This window comes from Ixodes scapularis, unplaced genomic scaffold (genome assembly GCF_016920785.2).
Source record: "Ixodes scapularis isolate PalLabHiFi unplaced genomic scaffold, ASM1692078v2 PGA_scaffold0__279_contigs__length_252992795, whole genome shotgun sequence".
Classification (NCBI taxonomy): domain Eukaryota; kingdom Metazoa; phylum Arthropoda; class Arachnida; order Ixodida; family Ixodidae; genus Ixodes; species Ixodes scapularis.
In genome coordinates, this window is record NW_024609835.1 from 247,424,517 (window position 1) to 247,445,459 (window position 20,943).

The following is a 20,943-nucleotide window of genomic DNA, read 5'->3' on the forward strand; positions in this document are numbered from 1 at the left end:
GAAGGCTGAGCTTCGTCGCATCTGTGATCACCTCTTTTCACTGCACCTTATCACCACCTCTCCTAGGCAAGGTTCCCCCTCTCGTGCGCTAAGAGACCATTTTGGAACGACAGGCTCGGCGAGTCAAGAAACCATAACATCTTACATGCCTACTGTTTCAACTATTCATAACTAATTTTGTTCTTCTGCTACTTCAATGTTATGTGACCTTGATTTATTTTTCTTATCATCCTGGTAAAGTGTTCTATATGTTTGTTGTCCGAGCTGCTGCCATGTATAAGGGGAACCCAGGCCCAGTCAAGCTGCTCTTAGCAGCACTTTTTGTCTGGAGACCGCTCCAGTACTTCTGGAAAAATAAAGTTGATTTTATTGTATTGTATTGTATCTGGCAGCAGCCCAAATTCAAATTCTCTATTGCATCGATGATGATTAGGCGTTTAATGGCACAAAGTGCAACATTGGCCATGCTGTGTATGGAAATTTTAAAAAGGTCTATTGTAAAAGAAAGAAATTACAGTGCAGAAGATCTATAACTGGTGTAGATAGCCGGTTTTCTTTCTCAAGAAAATCTAAAACATGACCAAAAGGGACTAAATGTTCATCTCCCAATAAAGGCTGGATGAAATAGAAGATATCCAGAAAGTTATAGATGAAAATACTTTCAGTGTCACAGAATGTGCAGTACAGTAGACCACAATGCTCACAAAGTGGAGTGTCTTCACCAAGGAGCAGGTATCGACGGGTAGGAATATCCAATTGTCAAGCGAGAACTCTCCCACACCTCCAAACAAGGTTGGATAACACTTAGCTTGCAATCTATTTCCACGTCCCCTTCCCATTTTAAAACTGGTTGGAAATCTTCTTAAAGGCCGACGACCAGTTGGCGCTTTCCACTATTCCCACGCTTCCTCCTCTCCCCCCTTCTACACTGCCCACCGTTGCCCGTTTCCTCCTCCCCCATGCTGAGGAGGGTATTCTGCCTTGCAGAATCTCAAGTCTGGTTGTCGGCCTTTAAGGAGGCCCACTGGGTGTTTTCAGAGCAACCTTAGTAGAAACTGCTTATCTACCTTTCCGTTACCTGAAATCCCCACATGGCTTGGCATCCAGTAAAGCTTGGTATCATACCTCATTTGGAAAGACAGATTCATACTTGTAGCACGAGTCAATTCCTTGAATGAGCGAGGGAACAGAAAAAGGATAGTGCTCTGGGATCCCTACTGCATAGAATGTAGGATGTACTATTGAGACCGCGACAGAAAAGCAAAAAGGCACCGTCGCGAATCACGGCGAAGGTCTCGTAGGCAGACGGTGCGAATAAGTACAAAAAATCTAGCAATGAACTGAACGGCTTCAGCTATATTTTGAAACTTTTGAAGAGATAGTGAAACACAACCTAAAAGAGTTTTGTATTCTTTCAACTTATAAAAATAAAGTCAAACTACCGAATACTTCCTTTTATTCTGCGTTTTATCAGTTTGCGCAATGGGACATTATATTCGGAGCTCCAGCAGCGACCAATGAGATGCCGTCCATCGCCTTCAAAGTAGAGGGGATCAGGAAACCTTTAAAGGGGCGGTGCAACGATATTCAATTGGAATGTTTTTCACTTTACACGAGCTTACTGGCACTAGTGGGACTCAAGGATATTCGCACGCAACGCCACTGACCAAGAGAACTCCTTTGTTGTGCTGTAATTTCGAGGACAAAACCGAGCATTTTCATTCAATCTCTCCTTCGCAAAACCTGATGACGTAGCTCGGCGGTAGCAGTACCGCCCAGTAACGATATTTGAATGCGGCTTATAGATTGGACCCGAGCATTGTGTGGCCACTCGATTTGGGCTCGTGATAATCAACAGCTCGAGAAGCATTCGGGTAGTGTCCTGTGTCCAATCACTGCAATGACGACAACAGCCGAACCATAACAATGTCTGGAACGCAGCGCGTGTCCTGTGCCTTGCCAACCCCAGCGCGTGGCTATGATCAACATTGGCGGCATATACTCGGCTCCAGATCACGTGGCCGCTTGTCCTGACTGCGAGTTGAGGGGATGACCTCTGCTCGTTTTCCTTTATTTTTTTTCTGTGACTTCGATTGCGCGTGGTAAAAAACAAACGGGTATTTCACATGTCATTAACGTCAGGGATCCGCTCTAAGCGGTATTAGCGCAAAATACTAAAATTGCTGCATCGCCCCTTTAAATGAAGTGGTTGTAAGCAAGGCAACTGGTCCCAACAAGATTCCTCCTTGTATTCCAATTTATTGCTCCAGTAGGGTGTGTCTGCATTTCTACCTGTTTAAAAAATTCTCTATCACAACGTAAGCTTGGTAGGGTAGCCCTGACACACAAAGCTGGTCCCAGAAACATAGCCACAAATTATATTTTATATGCAAGCATCATTGACTATGTAAAGGCCCTTGGAACATTCATCTAAACATGGTTTTCATCAAGGTTAATCGTGTCTGACTCGGCTAACCCAATTCATATATCAACTTCTGACTGTATTTTCCTCGCATTTAGTAAAGTGTTGGATGATTTCCCCTACCGTTTGTTAATAGCAAAACTTCATGGTTATAGAACTGATAGTAAGGTATTGGATATATGTCCTTCTAAAAACATTGTGCTCAATGGTTGTGCATCTAAATGTACCGCCGCAAGATTTCAATCCTTGGGCCACTGTTGTTGACATTACGACATCATCCATGTTGCGACATCTAGTGTCTCTCTTTCTGCAGACGTCGTTTATAAAAAAGTATGAATGTGTGACGACGTCAGCATTCCTCAGCTGGTTATTAATGAAATCGCTAATTGGTGCATAATGTGGGAAATGAATATTAACCTTAAATTGTTATGTTTCACTTACGAGATTACTTGTTCCATCCCGCAGCAGATACACCAATAATGGTAAATATTATCCACGAGTATAAATATCTTGGTGTATTCCTAACTTCAAGCTTAAATTGAAACAAGCACATTATGCAAATGATGATAAAAATGAATCAGATTTGGCAGATTGCGGATTGAATGCGCAAGCCAGGGGTTGCGGATGTGGATCGGATGTGGATATCCGCGGGTCCAGATCTTCATTTTTGCCAGCCCAGAAACGTGTACAACTGCAAAGTGAATAGGTGAATGATGCAGCAACTTGCGCCAGCATGAGTTTCCGTACCTCCGCCATGCAGCGCAGTTCGTACATGCCATTCCCCAGCCTCAAATACACCAGCGGAAAGAGACTTCTCATTAGCGGATCTTAATTTAAAAGAGGCAAACCAGTCCGAATCCTCTCATGCTGACAATATTCTATTTCTTCTATGCAGCAACCTCGACAAGTAAAACGCTGGATGTGTGTGCATTTTTTTTTTTTTTTTTCTTTTCTTCACAGTTGTTAAGTTTTTTCTAAGTATATGGTTCCGAGCATGTAATTGAGGGTTTGTGTTTAAAACTTAAGAGGCGTTGAAATGATTACAGGGCTTAGGAGAAAGTGCTTAAGATGGTGCTGTTGATTAGGTAGCTACGTGTGGTCGACTTCTCAAGAAACGTATATGGTTACATTTATTTAGATTTAAGCACATTTTCCACTGGCTACACTAAGTAGGTAAAATGCATCGGGTTGTAATATATCGAAGTCGTCTGACGAGTTTATCGCCTTAGCAGTATCGGCAAATAGTTAAACCCATTCACTACCAAAGCTGGCGAATCGCTAGGCATGCCGTGAGGGGCCATATTGCCAAAGCCGGCGATTCGCCAGGCTGCATGAATTTCTGTTCTACAGAGCCATTCATTGATGGTGCGCTATGTAGACTTGACGTAGTGTAGTTGGATACATTTCCTACAGATGGTGAGGGTCGTTCTGTTCGTTGTGTTTGTTTCAGCTTGTTCTTTTGTGTTTCGTCTTTCCCGCTCAATCGCTGCCTGCCTGGAGAAGATGGCAACGTCCAGTGTACGATGTGGCCTTTCTCCCGATGAAATTATAGATATCCTCTTCGACAGAGATGATGACAGGACTTCTGGTGAGGATAGTGAGTTTTCGGAGCCTTTTGCCGACGATGGGAGCGATTCCAACAGCAGTTCCGAGTCCAAATAACGACAAGAGCGCACTGGTTATGCGATGCCTAAGCAACTGAGGATGGAGTGCTTCAAGATCTTTCATACGAGGAAGAATCTGTGAGGGCCTTGTGATTTGTAGGCTTGAACGAACCACTTAAGCATGTAAATAAGCATGTTTTCTTGTTTTCTGGACTGAGGTTTACTGTAAAAGCTATTATACAAGCAAAACAGTCACGCCTAGTGTGGCCCCATTTTAGGGGAAAAACATGTAATATGGACAGCCCTGCAGCGGTAGCGAATGGGTTAATTAATACGAGACTATATTTTCGGTCACATCATTTATTTATACAAGAAAAAGTAAAGGTCTTAAGACACTTCCTTGTGGCACTCCCAAAGTAAACAGAGTTGGTGTGGATGTACTACCATTTTGAACAATACGCTGTTCACGACCTTCTAAATAATTTTGTATCCAGTACAGAAATTTGCAAACTATGTTTAGCGTGGCCGATTTGTGCAATAATAGCTGATGTGGAACCATGTTGAAAGCATTTGCGAAAATCGAACAACACACAGTCAACATATTTTCTGTTATCTAATGATAAAATTCTACCAACTGCATATTGCAAGAATTATACACGCTACGAAAACCAAGCTGTGAGAAGGTAAAGAAATGCCTCGAATTAAAGAAAGTCACTATAAATAATATGTTCAAACAATTTGCATGAGATAGATGTTAATCAAATAGGGCGATCATTTTCAACACTGGTTTTAGATCCAGATTTAAGAACAGGTGTGACGTTTGCCACCTCCAATCCATTGGAGCAATCCCAGTCTTCAAAGATTCACTGAGTGCAACAAAAAGATGCCACACTACAGAAACTTAAGGGAGACATGGGTCTTTGGAGTCAAAAAAGCAAACGTAAAGCTGAAAACGGCCAACTTTGCTCATCACAGCAGTTAGCAACACCGGTTTCTCTTCCCGCATTATGAATGAAAACAGCCTTACTATTTAGTTGCATTCAAGTAAGGTGCTAGAAATGTGAGTCCAAATACAAGAAAGCCAGATTTAACTTGCGAAAGAAAGAAGCTCATAGACAACGACCTCACTTCTCGTCAGGCATCCCAGCAATGCTGTCGGGACAGCCAAGGCCCGCCAACACCGCTCAGGCGTGTCGATGCATAACCGGAGGGGACCGGCAAACTCCTATTGTTTCGGAGGGGCTTCCAGGGTGCACAAAGCACTTCCCACCTGTCAAGGTGCCCCGCACATCCAGGCAAATTGGGAAAGCCGAGTTTTCCTCGGGTTCCCCAGCGAGAGACTGGTTGCCCTCGTCTCTGACAAGACAAGGTTGTGTCCCGTTATTATCAACATCTCTCTATACAGACGTTTCAGGGGACAAATTTGTTTCCGCACAATTCTGCCTCCTTAAAGGGAAATTCTCTATAGTATCACCTATAGACCACACGCCAAATATTTTAACTAATTCTGCCTAAAAGTTGATCAAACTGGCAAACAAAGTTGGAAGTGCGCGAAATTACCAAAATCTGCTAACCTTAATGAGCGAGGCGTGGCCAGGCCAACAGCGCAGTCATTATCACCGTGTCAGCACGGCCCACCCTTCCCAAGTCATGCTCAGGGCTCCTAGGGAGATTTGTTTGCTTGTTTTGCACGTTCTCAAGCAAAGCCTACAGGCGGTGCTAGCAGCGCGCTTATCATTGACCATCTAATTCGGAAACACACAGGCACCTGCATGCTCTCATGCAAGCACACGGATCACATTATGATATGATATGTAGAAGTGTGTTACGCCTAGCACTGGTCTTCTCGGGACTGCCATGGGCTGCTGACTCTTAGCAAGCCGGTCTCAAGCGCCAGGCGAGGGCTCCCTGCATGCCTGGCTTGCAGTCAAGAGCCTAATTTTTGTTCCCCAGCTCATCTGTAAGCCCTCGCCAGGCGCTCGAGACCGGCCTGCTAGAAGTCAGCAGCCCATGGTGGCTCTGAGAAGATTACCGTCGCAAAGACCACTGCTAGGCTTAATGCACTTCTACATATCATATCACAATCATCATCACTAGATGCGGCACTGCAGTCCTTCATGGTATGGACTGTGGCTTTTCTGTGGCGCCGTGGCTGTCCTGAGCCAATGATGATGATGATGATTATTGTAATGGTGGTAATGATGACGATGATGGTAGTGTTGATGATCATGATGATTATCAACCATTAGCTCAAATTTCTTGGAATAAACCATCGTTGCCCTTTAATAGAGAAGTCCAGACTATAGGGATAGTTGTACGGCAAACTGGGCAAATACCTGGATTTTTTTTAATGCGAAAGCATTAACTGATCCCATAGAGCGAGCCGACGTAATCAGTTTGAAGCGCGAAAACGGCACCTAGTTTTCCTGATCCCAAAGGTCCTATTGGCTAGGCGCAACGACGAGGCTCTCATTGGCTGCTGAGCACATCAGTTTCAGCGACCGCCGCCAGATGACGCTGCGTGTCCGTGCCGCCAGCACGTCGATAAAACTAACCACCGCAACCCCATGCCACTACGGGCCCCGCGCCGGTTAAAACAGACACGTTGGCGCGCTCGGAGACTTCTGCTCGTCTCGCCGACGAACAACATGCCGTCGTCTCCTTCATCCACATCGTCGGCGGTGCTTCTGCTTGTCTCGCCGCCGACGAACATGGCGCCGCATCTAGCATCTACTTTGTCGGAGGGGCTTCTGTGCATTTGCATTCACAACTCATAAGAAGTGCTTAGGTGTACCTCGAGCTTTTTGTTCTCGTCAATAAGGACATAAGTTATCCAAAGGCCCCACACACACACAAAAGGATTAGTGAAGACCACGGATCAGAGTGGGACCCAAACATAGCCTCTTATCGGTGTACAGGAAGCTATGAGCTTCAATATAATGTGCAGTCTGCTGCCGGTCTAGATAAGGAGACGAGAACCGAACGACAGTTTTGTTTTTGGGGGCTCACTACTACAGTCTATTATCATGAATGGCCATCCTGCAAAACATTTATGTGCACCCCTTGCCTGTAGAAGCATCCTACAAATGCCAAATGGTATTATGCTTTTCAGAAAATCAATCTTGCCAATATTTTTATATATATACCGTAATATCCTGAGCCTACCTAAAGCCAATTGAGTGAAAATAAGGACTGGGCTAACTTTTGAAAAAACGCTAATTTTAGATCATGTGTGCCTGTCAAACTTGTTATTGTGACCAGGGGAAAGGGAGCAAAGATGACGGCTTTCCAGTCAGAAATGAGCTGATCTCCTGCTATAGCTATCTAGCTGCATTTATGCAGGGGCCATCCCTTATCCAAACACTATGATTACTAAAAATAAACTATCCTTAGGTGTTCAAAAAAAAAAAGAAGCAAATCAAGCCAAAAATAAAAGTGGGCTATCTTTCGGGGGCGGGACTCTTTGAAGATAATACAGTACTATTTTTTTTAATGAACTGATTTTTCGGGGACTACACTGGCGTTTTATTATTTGTTCTTGGCCTTAATTCGTTATCACAGATGACTTGCATTATGCGAAATTTGTAAACAAGCAAAAACATGTATGGCTTCGAGTTGAATAAAAATGTTGCAGATATCACCGGAAAAAAAAAATTTTTTTCACACGTATAACGATTTATTGAAAAAGACCGAAAATTTACTTCCTCGATAAAAACGAAAAAATTATGCAGAGACAGCAAATCTGAAAAGAATCAAAAGTGAAAAACCCTACTTAGAGGCCTACACTTCTTGAAAAATGCCAGAGGTGCAACATTTTTGTTGCCACTTGACCAAGAAATGTAGTTAAGAAAAACAAGAGCTGCAACATTTTTGTTTTAATATGAACTACAATGCCCATAGTACAGGTTAAAGTAAATAACAATGGCCACAGATGCACTTCTAAAAAGATAAAACACCCACAAAGAAAAAAAAGTATTTCAGAATTTTTTGCTCCTTCAAATATTTAAATCCCATCATAAAAAGTGCAGATATATATATATATATATATATATATATATATATGTGTGTATTCTTTTTAGATTATAAGCACTTTTATTTGTTCCTCAGTAAATTCCAGTACAGGACGCCACAAGTCGTTTCATGTTCAGAACAGCAAACAATACATTTCCCCAAATATTATCTGTGAAAAAGTAAAAACGAGAAAACTTTAGTTTTTTTTCTTTTTTTTTTTTTTGCGGTTGGCGAGCAAATCTCGATAGCGGGCATTCGTCGCCAATCAAACTGCAGAGAACAAAGAGGCAAATGAAGCTAGTGCAGAGCGTCGCAGTGGACAGCGCCGCCAAAAGAAGGAGACGTCACCTGGCTGGGCCTGTGACGCAGCACAGACCCAGCAAGCTTCTCTAGACGGCACACACAACGACGCTCAGATGTTTTGGCCACATTCAACAAGCATGGAGAAGCCCAAACTTCAAGGATGCAAAACATTTGCAGTCCACAACCTTAGTTGGCTATCGGCAAGCCGAAAAAATTTATTTTATGAAATAAAAACTGCCTGTTCATAAATTAAACTTCCTGAAACCATTCTTTCAAAGTTAATGAACCTGACTGCAATGTATCTGCCTGCACATAAAATTAAAATGTGGTACAAAAAGAAACTAGGTTCAAAAGCTGCTACATTTCAGTTTGGCATTTAGTATTTATAATATTAGGACACTTCTGTTTTAACCGAGCCAAGAAAATGTTGCGGATAAACGAACCTGGTACCTCAGCCGAAAAAGTGTTTTCAAAGGTACAACTTTAGCCGATAAAAAGGCGCTGCCTCACTTGCCAGACTGCAAATGCTCCCAGACTGACCGTGGCTATTGGTTGAACGTCACCTGCTTCTAATAAAACTAGCCACGACCCAGTGGGAAAGGTGACCGGCGCATTCAACACTTGCCAGGGCGTTCTGCACACGTGCGAGACTAGGCCACAGCAGGGACGTCTGCATCTTCATTCCACCACAACCGCAAATCAAGCAGTGAGGAGCGGGTAGGCCATGTTTTGCAGCAATGCATAAAAACGGGGGAACTTAATTAAAGTGACATCATTCCCATCAAATCTTGCAGGGTCTCTTTGTCTGACCCCAGGAACAACCAGCATCAACGACACCGGCCAAGTCGAAGCTTTGACTGGTGCGGGGAAGGCGCAGCATTGTTACGGGCCTTCCCGTCTGTTTCCAGATAACGAGCTAAGGGGAGACACACAGGATGTCGCCGGGGGTGGGGGGTGGGGGGGGGCGGCCCTATCATAGGACGCCAGCCAGAGGTCCCAACTCACTAACAGTTCTCAGAACCGGCGCCAACGAGGACGCCCTACGTTTAACCATATCTCAACTCCGAGACTCCATCCACTGGCCGTCTCGAAATGCCAAAAGAAAACAAAAATTAAGCAACCAACAATGAGGTGGAGAACATGCTAGATTCGCTTCAACCAAAGACAAAGAGCGGAATTCGGCAGACGTCTGAGACGCCCCTCGAAGAACAGTCGCCCTTGGAGAAGGTAACTGGGTGTGTGCCACTCAAAACCAAGACTTCTTAGGATCCAATCTCACAAAACGGCAACTTTCGCCAAGGTGTATCCTAACATGTCCCGATTTTGTGTACCAGTTGCGTTGCCTGGCAAACCCTCCCCTTACTTGAGCAATGGGGAAGTAATGCAAGTAAAGACTGGACCTTTCCCAAGGAGTTGTGCACATGCGCTCCTCAAGAAGCTGGAGTTACGGTCGGCGGACGGATATGGTGCGGCTTCCACGAGGAAATGCGCTACCTCTCTCACCCCCTCTGTATCTAGGAGGTTGGCATGCTTCTTCGAATGACCACTTTGCCACGGAATGACCACTTTGCTACGATAAAAAGAACCTTAAAAAAACCTCTCCACAGCTTTTGCGACCCCGATACAATTGGACCGAGACCCGGTATTACTGCCAGACGACGGTCCACCGTCCCTCACGTCAATTCTATCATAAAATTGTCCTTCTGCCGGCAGAGAAAGCGTAAAATTATGGCGAAACAAGTAGACTATCGACACATAGTCTCAGATTGTCCCCACAAATCTAGTCAGTGGTGCAAGCCGCTGCCCGACTAAAACAACTCAGTCGTATGCCTTTAACTATTCATTCATGTGACTCCACCAAACGTAGCTTACGTGCCAGTTGTATGGTGGTGCCTTTGTATGCGAAAGGTCCACCGAGATTTACTATGACACTTCCCCTTTACCACAGCTTTGTCTACAAATTTGAAAACTACCGTAGAATACCGTGCATCCGCCCATTCCACGTTAAGCGCCCAATATCCAAATTTCTACGATATGAAAAAATATGCACATTACATTGATATGTAAAATTGATGACCGGACAAGCGCCCATCCCCTATTTTTTCGCGACTATCTCTAAATTTTGAGTGGGCGCTTGCCCGGTATTTTACGGCAGTTGATTCCCCAATGTAAGGTGCATTCTTTTACGGCAAAACCAAATTTTATGTGACAGTTGGGAATCTTTTTCATGCCAAATCTCAGTGTTACTAGCCTCTCTACTTTTTTCTTTATCACTTACACCCAGCACAATTTGATTGAAGGTAGACATGAGCGGACAAGTTTTCGTGAACATAAAACCTCGTGACAACTAGGTACAAAATACTGATATCTGATTGTACAAATCATATTCACTGGTAACGAAGCATAGAAGATAAAGAAAAAGCTCCCAATGCTTTAAAATTGTGGTAAAGAATTCCAAACTGCTGGATCCTCAGCATACATAGCAACTGCCAACCTTTGCCCCACAAAGTCTGCAAAGTAAAAATCCCCAAAACTCCGAACCTTGCAGAGACTGCCCGTTTTGGGACCGGAAGCCTCGACATCTTGGAGGCACAAAATTTTGTCTCGTCGGCTGGTGCAGTTAGCCAAACAAAAACATTCCTTCGATCATTAGCAATATGAGGGTGCTTAATTTTAGGCAGAACCAGTGTTGTGCCAATTACCGAAAATAAGCAACGAAATAGCGTTACTCGTTAGCCTGGAAAAAAGCTAACGCGTTACAGAGCTCCGTTACCATTTTGCAAATCTAACGAAATATCGGCGTCGTTACTCGCCATGACAACAGAGATTAATTTTATATTAGTTTGTTGTTACTTTGTTTTACTGTTAGTATATGACAGCTGTTTATAATAAACCACCTTTATAAACTTCGGCAACAATGCAATTATTCAGTAATTATTTATTTATTATTTGTACTCTGCAGCACCAGAGCATTACAGCAGAGCAGTGGGGTACAGATCACATTTATACCTTGGAAACTCGCACAAACAGCACCATAGCAGCAGGGATTCTAAAAGATGGTGACGTCTTTCTGGTGACGGTCGCCATTACCAGAAACGTGAAGCGTCACCAACACGTGACGCTTCGGGAGCACGATTCGAACAACTGTAATGTATATCCTCAACACATTTAGCAAGCCCAATTTGTTTGCCTGGCCTCGGCACGATGTGTGATGTACATAATCGGACACATGACGCTTTGCAAGCGTGATTCGGAGAATTGAACCTTGCCCATAGCACCTAGATGGAAAAAAGAAGCCGCTCCGAAAGGAATGTAGCAGCCGCAAACATAGCAGATGCAAAATAGCCCTCTTCATATAATCAAACCTAATCCGGTAAAATAAACATAATTTTATTCCTCACGAACCATCGTTGCATTCCAATAAACGACACATCAGCACCCGGCCACCGCTGACACACTTGTTTTGGTTAAAAGCGTGAGAACGCCAACGCTTTCAAACTTTGAGTTTATCCTTTCTGTTGTTGACAGAAGGAGAATTTATTTGTTTTAAAGAGAAGGATGTGACCAACTGGAATAGCTAGGGACGCTGAGGCAAAATCCTTCGAGCGGCGGTAGACTGTTGCCTTCTGAATGAATGTCTCTTTCCAGAAAGGCGACTGCTCAGGGTACGGCGATGGTGATCTCAGCAGCTTTTATACAAACACTGCACCAAGAGCACTTAGGGCTTCCGCACAGCGATAATCTCGCTCCTTTTGGGCCAGGTCGTGGAAACGTTAAAAGAGTCTTCCAAAGGAGTTTGAAATGACGTCGCTTATGCATAGCTTTGTTGGTTTTTTTTTGCCAGAATAAAAATTATTTTGTTTTCAAACAACTATGCGGCCATTTTTAATAACAAGTAACGAGTAACGGGTGACGTAATTTGATAGCAGATGCCATAAATGATCGTTAGTCATTTGGGATTCTAACGAGTATGTTAGTATGCTAGTCAAAAAATTAATGCATTACCAGTAACGTCGTTACTTCTAATCTGTTAGTTCCAACACTGGTCGGAGCAAAGTTATTTAAAAAAGCCGCAAAGGTACATTAATGTGGTCTCTGCAGGAGATCTTTACGGCCAGAGGGCAGAATATAGGGGCAAGACCTCACAATAAGTCGGATAATTCGCTAAATTTGTTAATTAACCCTTTAATTCGTGACAATAAAAAATTAGAAACTTGTTGAGCATCATCGAAAACCGCTAAATCTATTGAAAGATTTGGTGCATGTGCTTGGCTGTTCTACGTCCATGGTGGACGCGGCTCCAGAGCGCAAAGCTACGAGTGCCATCAGCTCCATGTGTCCACGGGTGTTCCCAGAGAGCCTCACCTCTTCCAACTCTGCTACTGCGCAGCTGGGTCCGAGTCGCCCATATCTGCTTTTTCTTTCCTCGGTGTCGCACATGCTTGGCTAAAAGATGGGCTTGAGACGACACCATAGTAGTGCGAAAATCTTGGTCATATCCGCTTTCTCCGAGAGTTGTTTAAGGGGGGACACTACCTGGGCATGTCTATTTTTGAACTGCTCAATCAATCGGCATGAAATTTGCCGGTGGTGTTTGTAGCCATATAGAAGGAGGGCATGAAAAGTTTCAGCCCTGTGAACCAATTTTATGAGGTACTATACTCCCACAATATAGCTTTTTATGGAATCTGCTCAATGAATCTATCGTTGAGAAATGGTGTTGATCACCACATATTCTTCTGGGGGATGCATACTGGAATACTTGTTGCTGGTTACTATACGAAAGAAATTTCAGAAAATATGCAATTTTCAGGTAAAAAAAATTTCATGAATTTAATATCTTTTTCTACATTGGCCAAGTTTTGAAAGTCTGTCGGTAGTTTCATACTGAAAAGATAGTTTTATTAAGGTGGGATTTGCTGCCAAAACGTGAAGCTTAAATAAATGCACTTGAAGTTTGAAGATGACATTTTAAAATTTTCTTTTTGCGTCTTAAATTTCAGAAATTCTTTCCAGCAGTGTAGGTGATGTCTTCGTCAAACTTCTTCAGATATACTAACATTGCTTTCAGCTATTTTCACTTGTGGATGACGAATGCTACACAGTGCAGCACACCTCACCAACATATAAAGAATAATTATTTTTGACATTGTCAGTGCACATTGACATGACTTGGTGAGGGTGTTCCTTGTTATCCATACATGCCAAAACTCTGCAGTCCTGAATATAATCTTTTTTTTTTTAAAAAAGGTGCAGTTCAAGGTACCTTAAGCATGTCCATGTTCCAGGAACGAGGGCTCCTCAACCGAGCAGGACCACTGCCCTCTCTCCCATTTCTCAAACAGTCGGCTGAAATTCACTGCCCTCTGGGAGCGCTACCTTTTCCATTGGTTTTAGTTTCAGACGTATTTTAGAGTGTCCCACTCGTCCAAGTAAAAATAGGAATTAGTAAATAACTTGGGGGTCTCCCCCAAGTATAGGGGCCAGATAATGTAGCCCCCAAAGGTGGAGGGCCAACGTAAGGCGGGGTCCAGACCCTTCATAGAGAACGTACCTCGTGCTTCCTGCTCTTTGTAAACTCATATTTTTTAGATTTGATTTGTCTCGTGTCCTTACGTGATGTGACAGCAAAACTTAAACGTCTCGCCAACCTGCTGGCATTCTTTAATAGAACGAGAGAGCAAGTACACTGTTTGCTCAATTCACTCAAAAATTAATTAAACTCGACGCAAAAAAAAATCTGTTCAAACGACTGTTCTTGTTTCCCTGGCGATTTTTATAGCAGCAGTACGAGATTATATTTTACGGTGATATTTTCAGAAGGCGAGAATCCCGAGCTCGTAACTTTAGCTTCGGCAGTTGCGGAGCGACAGTTTGTGCAGCCGACGTGCGTCCTTGAGCAAAGAGCTCATAGCCCAGTAGCAGAATTCTTGTACAGGTGATTAATGTGACAAAAAGATGGGAAGCAAAGATTAATATGACACACAAGGCAAATGAAAACAGAACAGTGTAAACTATGTGAATATGTTAAAAGAGCAGAACAATATTTCGAGCGGAAATGTGTGGGCAACATGAGATCATTATGGCGCACACCCTTTCTAGCGTTTGACACGTGGTGACGGGGGGCTCGCAGCTGATTGACTGTGGGCTGCATGTTTGAGACCCCTGAAATGTGTCTGAAACAATCATACAATATAAAAATTATCGAAAAGTAATAGTTTCTCTTAAAGTGATTTTTAATTATTTTTTAAGTCAAGTAATCGAGCGATATAGGAAAGTACATTCTGAGCTCCAGCACTTGACTTAGTGTAACAGCATTCAGCTCCTTTGTCTATATAAATCATGAAAAGCAGCGGCACCGCATTCTGTAATGTTTAGCACAATCAAGCGATTGTTACAGGTGGCCTGATAACTGACATACATTGAGAAGCGTTTTTTTTTTTTTTTGGCATTCCACATCACGGTGGGTTTTGACCCCGAAGCTTAGTTGGAGATGTCAAAATAATTACAAAAATATTTTGACAGGAGACGTCAAAATGTTTTTGGGAATATTTTCACGTTTTCCGGAAGTGGCCTCAGGAACTTCAACATAATATTCAAAATTATTTTGAAAGTTGACGTCAAAATAATTTGTATCCTGTGAAACTTGCGATCGCAGCTAGGGGTGATGAAGCAAAGATTCCTGTCCTTTTAAGTTAGCAATGTTCGCATGTCTCCCGTCATAGGTAAGAACACCATTTCCACCGAGGTCACCATAGGCCGGGGCTCTGCAAGTGCTAAAAGTGGGCTATCTTTCAGTGCTTCTGAAAAAGTAGAAAATCATGCCAAAAACAGGGGTGGGCTATCTCTTGGGGGCGGGCCATCTCTCAAGATAATTTGGGTGACAGCTTCTTAATTCTGAAAGAAAAAGGAAACGGGAATTCCTCATTCGCACGGACAATGTAACACTAGCCACGTAACATTAAATAATTGGATTATGGGTCATTAGCAAATTTTCAGGAATATCGAAGCAGCCGAAGTTAATCGACGCAACCGTGAGCATCGTCCACCATTTTAGATGGCTGATATCGATCCTTTAGACTCACTGGAGTCAGCACTGACTACGCCGTTTCGTGTTAATTGATTGCTTCTATCCCGATTCTTTTGTGGATACTTCAACCCCCCCCCCCCCTTTTGTGTTCATTGATTGCTTCTATGCTGATTCTTTCGTGAATACTTTAACCCCACCCCCGGTTGGAAGGGAAAAACACCAACCGTCGGAAGGCCAAAATAATATGGTTTTCATAAATATAAGGCACTGGAAAAAATCAGCCATCTGCGTGAAGTCTCCATTTCAAACTCTTTTTGTTTACATCATTAAAATGCATGGCGAAAAAGCCGAAGTATCCCCTGATCTATGCACCGAGCCTTGTCGGAACTGCCCAGGGGCTTTCAGTGTAGACCCCTACCAGGTGCGCCCGACTCTTTGCGGCTGTCACATTAGCAAACAACATTTAGAAGATGGCGTTGCTGGCTTCAGACGCTGCTCCTCCATAAAGAAGACGCTCCGTTGCGACGGTGACACTGACTATAGCAGACATACTTTATTGTGCGAAAGGAGACGGCAAGGCGGTGAGATCACATACGTGCTTGGAATGTTTCGCTGTGCTTTTCAATGGGCAGAACATGAACACAGATTTTCTCCAGCGCCAAATATTTTTACGAGCTTTACACGAAAAGTTTCTTTTTAACCAGCAATTTGGACAAAGCTCCTTGTACGGCAACATGGGGCTAAAGTACTGATGTGCTGGCCATATGTTATACCATTGACTCCACGTTTTCTTTCCGTATCGGGTATGCATCAAGGCAACCCTTGCCAAAGTATGCGGAGAGCAAGCCGTCTGCTTCTTGCGCAAGAGTTGGGGTGACGTCAGAATGACGCCGAGCTCCGATTGGCTGTGAATAAAGGATAGTGGCTAGACCTCGAAGCAAGCTGCCTCAAGGTCTATCCAACGTCTTTCATTCAGAGCCAATCATAGCTCCGCGTTCTGACGTCACCACAACCCCTGCAAAAGAAGCAGACAACTTGCGCTCCACATAACGACTGTCTCGGAGTTCTATTAAAACGACACTAGTATGGGGTTAATGACAAAAAAGTGGTCCGCACGAAGACATTCTGCCGCACCTATATTCCATTTGAAGAAATAAGGAGCCTCTGAAAGCCATCTCAGCTCAACAACCCCTGGAACATTAGATGCACCCAACGGATGCCCAACAGAAAGATGGGCCTCCCTCATCCGAAATTACTAAACCAAGGTCCTCGCTGCAGATGACGTGAACTCAATTCCAACCTGAGGTGAAAACATTAAAAACCAAGGGGAGGTTTGAAGCATTTGAAATATCTATATTTTTATATAAAAAAATTTTACAATTTTCAAACAACTGTATTTTACACGCTAAAAATTCAATTATTTTTTTCACTTTCAAATTTGTTGTCATAAGAAATTTAACATTTTTTAACTATATTAGGATATGCAACAATTTTCTAACTTTTGAACCTGGAAAGATCAAAATTTCAACGAAATTGGAACTTCCAAAGAAAAGTTTGAACCAACGTTACCCTCAAAAGGTTTACACCGGGGAGTGGGAATTCCACCGAAGCTTCACTTAGCCCATCTTAGGTGGTGCCACCAACGACTCACTTTGGGGGGTAGCCTGGTGCACTGCAGAGATGCAATAACCGCCTACTTCTGCGGATATTGCTTCTCTGCAGTGCACCAGTGCTCGGTAAAAAGCGCACTCAACGGGACTAACCCGCTGCAACAATCATTTCGAAAAACGAGCATAGTGCAGTTCTTCTCGAAGCAAAAAGTGTAATATTCGAAACTACTATTTGAAATTCCGAATACTCGCACAACCCTACTATCCTAGGCTATTTCATACTCGAGATTCAAGCAATTTTAAAGGACCTAGTTTCCAAGCCACTTCGTTTCAAAGCATGGCATTTTCAGCCAGGAAGGAAACAACAATCAACTCAAGAAAGTAGAAAAGGAAAATACCAAATCACAAGCATGAAAATACAATGGGTGGACCCTCATTAATCATTAGTCCCAAAGGTATGATTTTTTTTTTTTTTTTAAGTTTTTAAGTGTTTTGTTTGACGTGTTTTGGTGTGATTCAATACCGCAGCCAGGGACGGATGCAGGTGTTTCCGGGAGATCAGCGTATAAGATGTTTGAAAAAAGACCTCCACCCCCCTTCCTTTTGAATGCTACATGTGTAAAATGTTAGGGTTGAGAAAAGAGGTGGGGAGGGGGGTTCAGGGCATTTGGATTCCCCTCCGATTCCGCCACTGCGCCACCGAAGTGATGTACCCGTGCTCCGCCATTGGTTCAGGAATCAGGTAATGTTTCATCTCTTTGCATTTTTTTTTTTGTGCATACGTGTTATGTGTTATATCATCAGTGTTCCAAAAATATGTTTTAAATACCTTGTATGAAGTCTTACATTTTGGGCTATTTTTATATCCCGTCATTTGGCTATTCTTGGGCTATAGCTCACAAAAATTTGGCGGGTTACTCTGCAAGTACCTGGCAACCCTGGTTAAAGAGAATCCTCATAGAAGACCAGTCACAGTCTGCCAAAAGGAAAATGTGAGGTGAAGAGTAGCCAAGACACACGAAGAACACATCTTGGCTTTCGGGAAACTGGAACCGTCCAGCTGGTCTCTCTACCGTTCCATGACTTCTGCGGCCTTATAGCTGCAGAACGATACACCGCTGATCGTGCGCACCATCCATCATGGGCAAACAAACTTGGCCCATCTCAAGGCGACAGAAAACGACCTTTCATTCGTCACACCATCACGGCCGTCGAGGCAATAACTGCACGAATCAAACTTCCGCTGCCGAGTTAGGACCAGATGTCGAACCATCGGGGAACGTCGAGGGGGTCAGGAGCAGCCCCGATGGCCGTCACCGTGGCGACAACCCGTTCCTCCGAGCCCTCTGAGGACCCCGGACAGCCAGTCGGACGATGCGGGGGAAAGCAAAGTCGGCCTTTTTATCGCGGTGCCCGCATCCGGCCGGCTGCAGACGTCGTCGGGTGAGCCCCGCGCCGGCGCTCGAATAGGGGCCCCAGCTTAGGTGCGCACTGCGCGCCTGCATCAGCTACCATGGCACCGAGCCCGGCAACAGGAGACAATACATCGTCACTTGGGAGCAGAGCTCCGCAGGCCGCGGCCGTAAACACTGCGCAAGCGGGCGACGCGGGTTGTGTCATGTTACGCCAACACTGGGAACAAAAAGGGGTAGACGCTTACGATGGACATCATGCCCGTGGTGTTCATCGGAGTGTCCGAGACGGTGACCGAGCGCTTCAGACGCCGGGCAGCCAGGGAGCTCGACGAACTTTCCGCTCCGACAGGGTCCGAGAAGAAGGTGTACATCGAGCCCGTTTCCGTGCTCGGGGCAAGGCGTAGCGTGTCACCGTGGAGTCCGTAGCTGCTGCATGCCGCAATGCTGAGGCTCAACACGAATTTTATCAGCAGCAGGCGACGCACGAGGTCAGAAACACAGCTTCTCTCCATCACGCAAATCTCGTTGCTTCGGTTGCTTCCATCAACTCTCGGAATCCCGGAATCGCCCTAAATCTTCGGGCGATTTCCGGTTGGTGTGTGGATGGATGCTAATGGCCGTGCCCTTCATAACGGGCGGCAGCTTGCGCCACCTATCCTAAGAAGCATGGGGGAGAGGGTAGAAATTTGAAATATTCCCGTCGTGTTCAAAAATAGGTTGAATATGATCCACATTATCCGTAAATGACAATCACACGTTTGTATTTTGAGCCTGGTGGCTGTATTTTTCGTTATAAACGGCCCACTTTGGCAAGCGCTCGGAGAAGGCCCAGCGGAGACCACGTGACATCCAACGCAATCGTGACGTAGGTCGTCTCAAGACGACCAAAGCTACGGCGAGGCTGACGTCGAGAGGATGGCCTAGTCGTTCCAGCCACCGACGCGGCTGCTTTTGTACAAATTTAGAGTGACGGGTTAATCTTCTATAATCTTGTAGGGGGGACAATAGCGACTTCTGCGACACACAAAAGGCATTCTCGGGAAGAGGGGAGTTCCTCCTGCCCCTCTCCTCTCGTCGTGGCCGGATTCGGGACAACCTCCGTCACTAGCTGCCAAGGTTGCTAGACGGGCATTACAAGCGAGGCGTTAGCGACATCCACCAGGTGCTCTTTGCTAATCGTTTAATTCGTTTTAAAATTCCTTTTCGTGACTTTTTTAACGAGATATTGGTATGTTCGATTTGATGGTGCTTTTTTGAACAGATATAGACCAAAAAATGAGCGGCGAAATTTCGTTGTAGTATTTAAGAGGGAGGAAGCGAGCAAGCCGGCCGTGTCGCGGCGGTCGCCTATTGTTCGCCGCGACCTGGCGGTAGTCACCGCAGAAGCATCGGGCAGCAATGGCGACGAACAGCACGGCGGACAGTGTCCCCGTCGTGATTACGACGGAATTTAAGGCAGTTACGAGTTCGGAAAGTTCCTTCGGAAGCCGGTGCCGCCGGCTCAGTATCATCGCGAAGTAATAGCAACGAACAGCACAGAGGACAGTGGGCGACTAAGAATCCGGAAAGCTTCTTCGGTATCCGGTGCAGAATCATCAGGGGGAAGAAGTGGCGATTAGCAGCACAGCGGACAGTGATCCCGGGGTGATTACGACGGGGTTTAACGCGGTTACGAATCCAGAAAGCTTCTTCCGTGGTGCCAATATGACTAAGAGAAAACTGTTTCATGAATCTGGCCGCGTGTGCGACGTGAAGGAGGTCCGTTTCGACGGACATCTGGATGTCACGGAGCGTCGTACTCTGCAAACAAAATTAAGCGCGCCCGCAAAAATTTTTTGTTGGCGTTGAGTGGACACTGTTAGCTATAGGAAGCGAGCAAGCCGGCCGTGTCGCGGCGGTCGCCGATTGTTCGCCGCGACCTGGCTGACCTGGCGGTAGCCGCCGCAGGAGCATCGGGCAGCAATGGCGACGAACAGCACGGCGGACAGCGTCCCCGTCGTGATTACGACGGAATTTAAGGCAGTTACGAGTTCGGAAAGTTCCTTCGGAAGCCGGTGCCGCCGGCTCAGAATCATCGCGAAGTAATAGTAACGAACAGCACAGAGGACAGGGGGCGACTACGAATCCGGAAAGCTTCTTCGGTAGCCGGTGCAGAATCATCGGGGGGAAACAGTGGCGATTAGCAGCACAGCGGATAGTGTTCCCGGGGTGATTACGACGGGGTTTAAGGCCGTTACGAATCCAGAAAGCTTCTTCCGTGGTGCCAATATGACGAAGAGAAAACTTTTTCATGAATCTGGCCGCGTGTACGACGTGAAGGAGGTCCGTTTCGACGGACAAGTGGATGTCACGGAGCGCCGTACTCTGCAAACAAAATTAAGCGCGCCCGCAAAAAAATTTAGTTGGCGTTGAGGGGACTGCGGTAATTATGTACGTTTATTTCTGAATCAGCTTGACAATAACTGGGCGATTTTTTTTTCGCGCCGCTCCGCGATTCTCTTTACTATCTTCCTGTAGGCTGATGGAAACATCCAAGGGTAGGCTTAGG

The 20,943-nt window shown here is 44.8% G+C and overlaps 1 protein-coding gene across 1 annotated transcript in view; it reads right to left on the reverse strand.

Moving 5' to 3' along the window:
• Positions 1 to 18,960, reverse strand: part of LOC8025626 (sortilin-related receptor) — a 286,962-nt gene extending 268,002 nt beyond the window's left edge. Inside the window, exon 1 of the mRNA XM_029971324.3 lies at positions 18,641 to 18,960. Within this exon, the coding sequence (XP_029827184.2) occupies positions 18,641 to 18,907 (267 nt within the window). The 5' untranslated portion in view covers positions 18,908 to 18,960. The remainder of the gene's footprint in view (positions 1 to 18,640) is intronic.
• Positions 18,961 to 20,943: the final 1,983 nt, after the last annotated feature.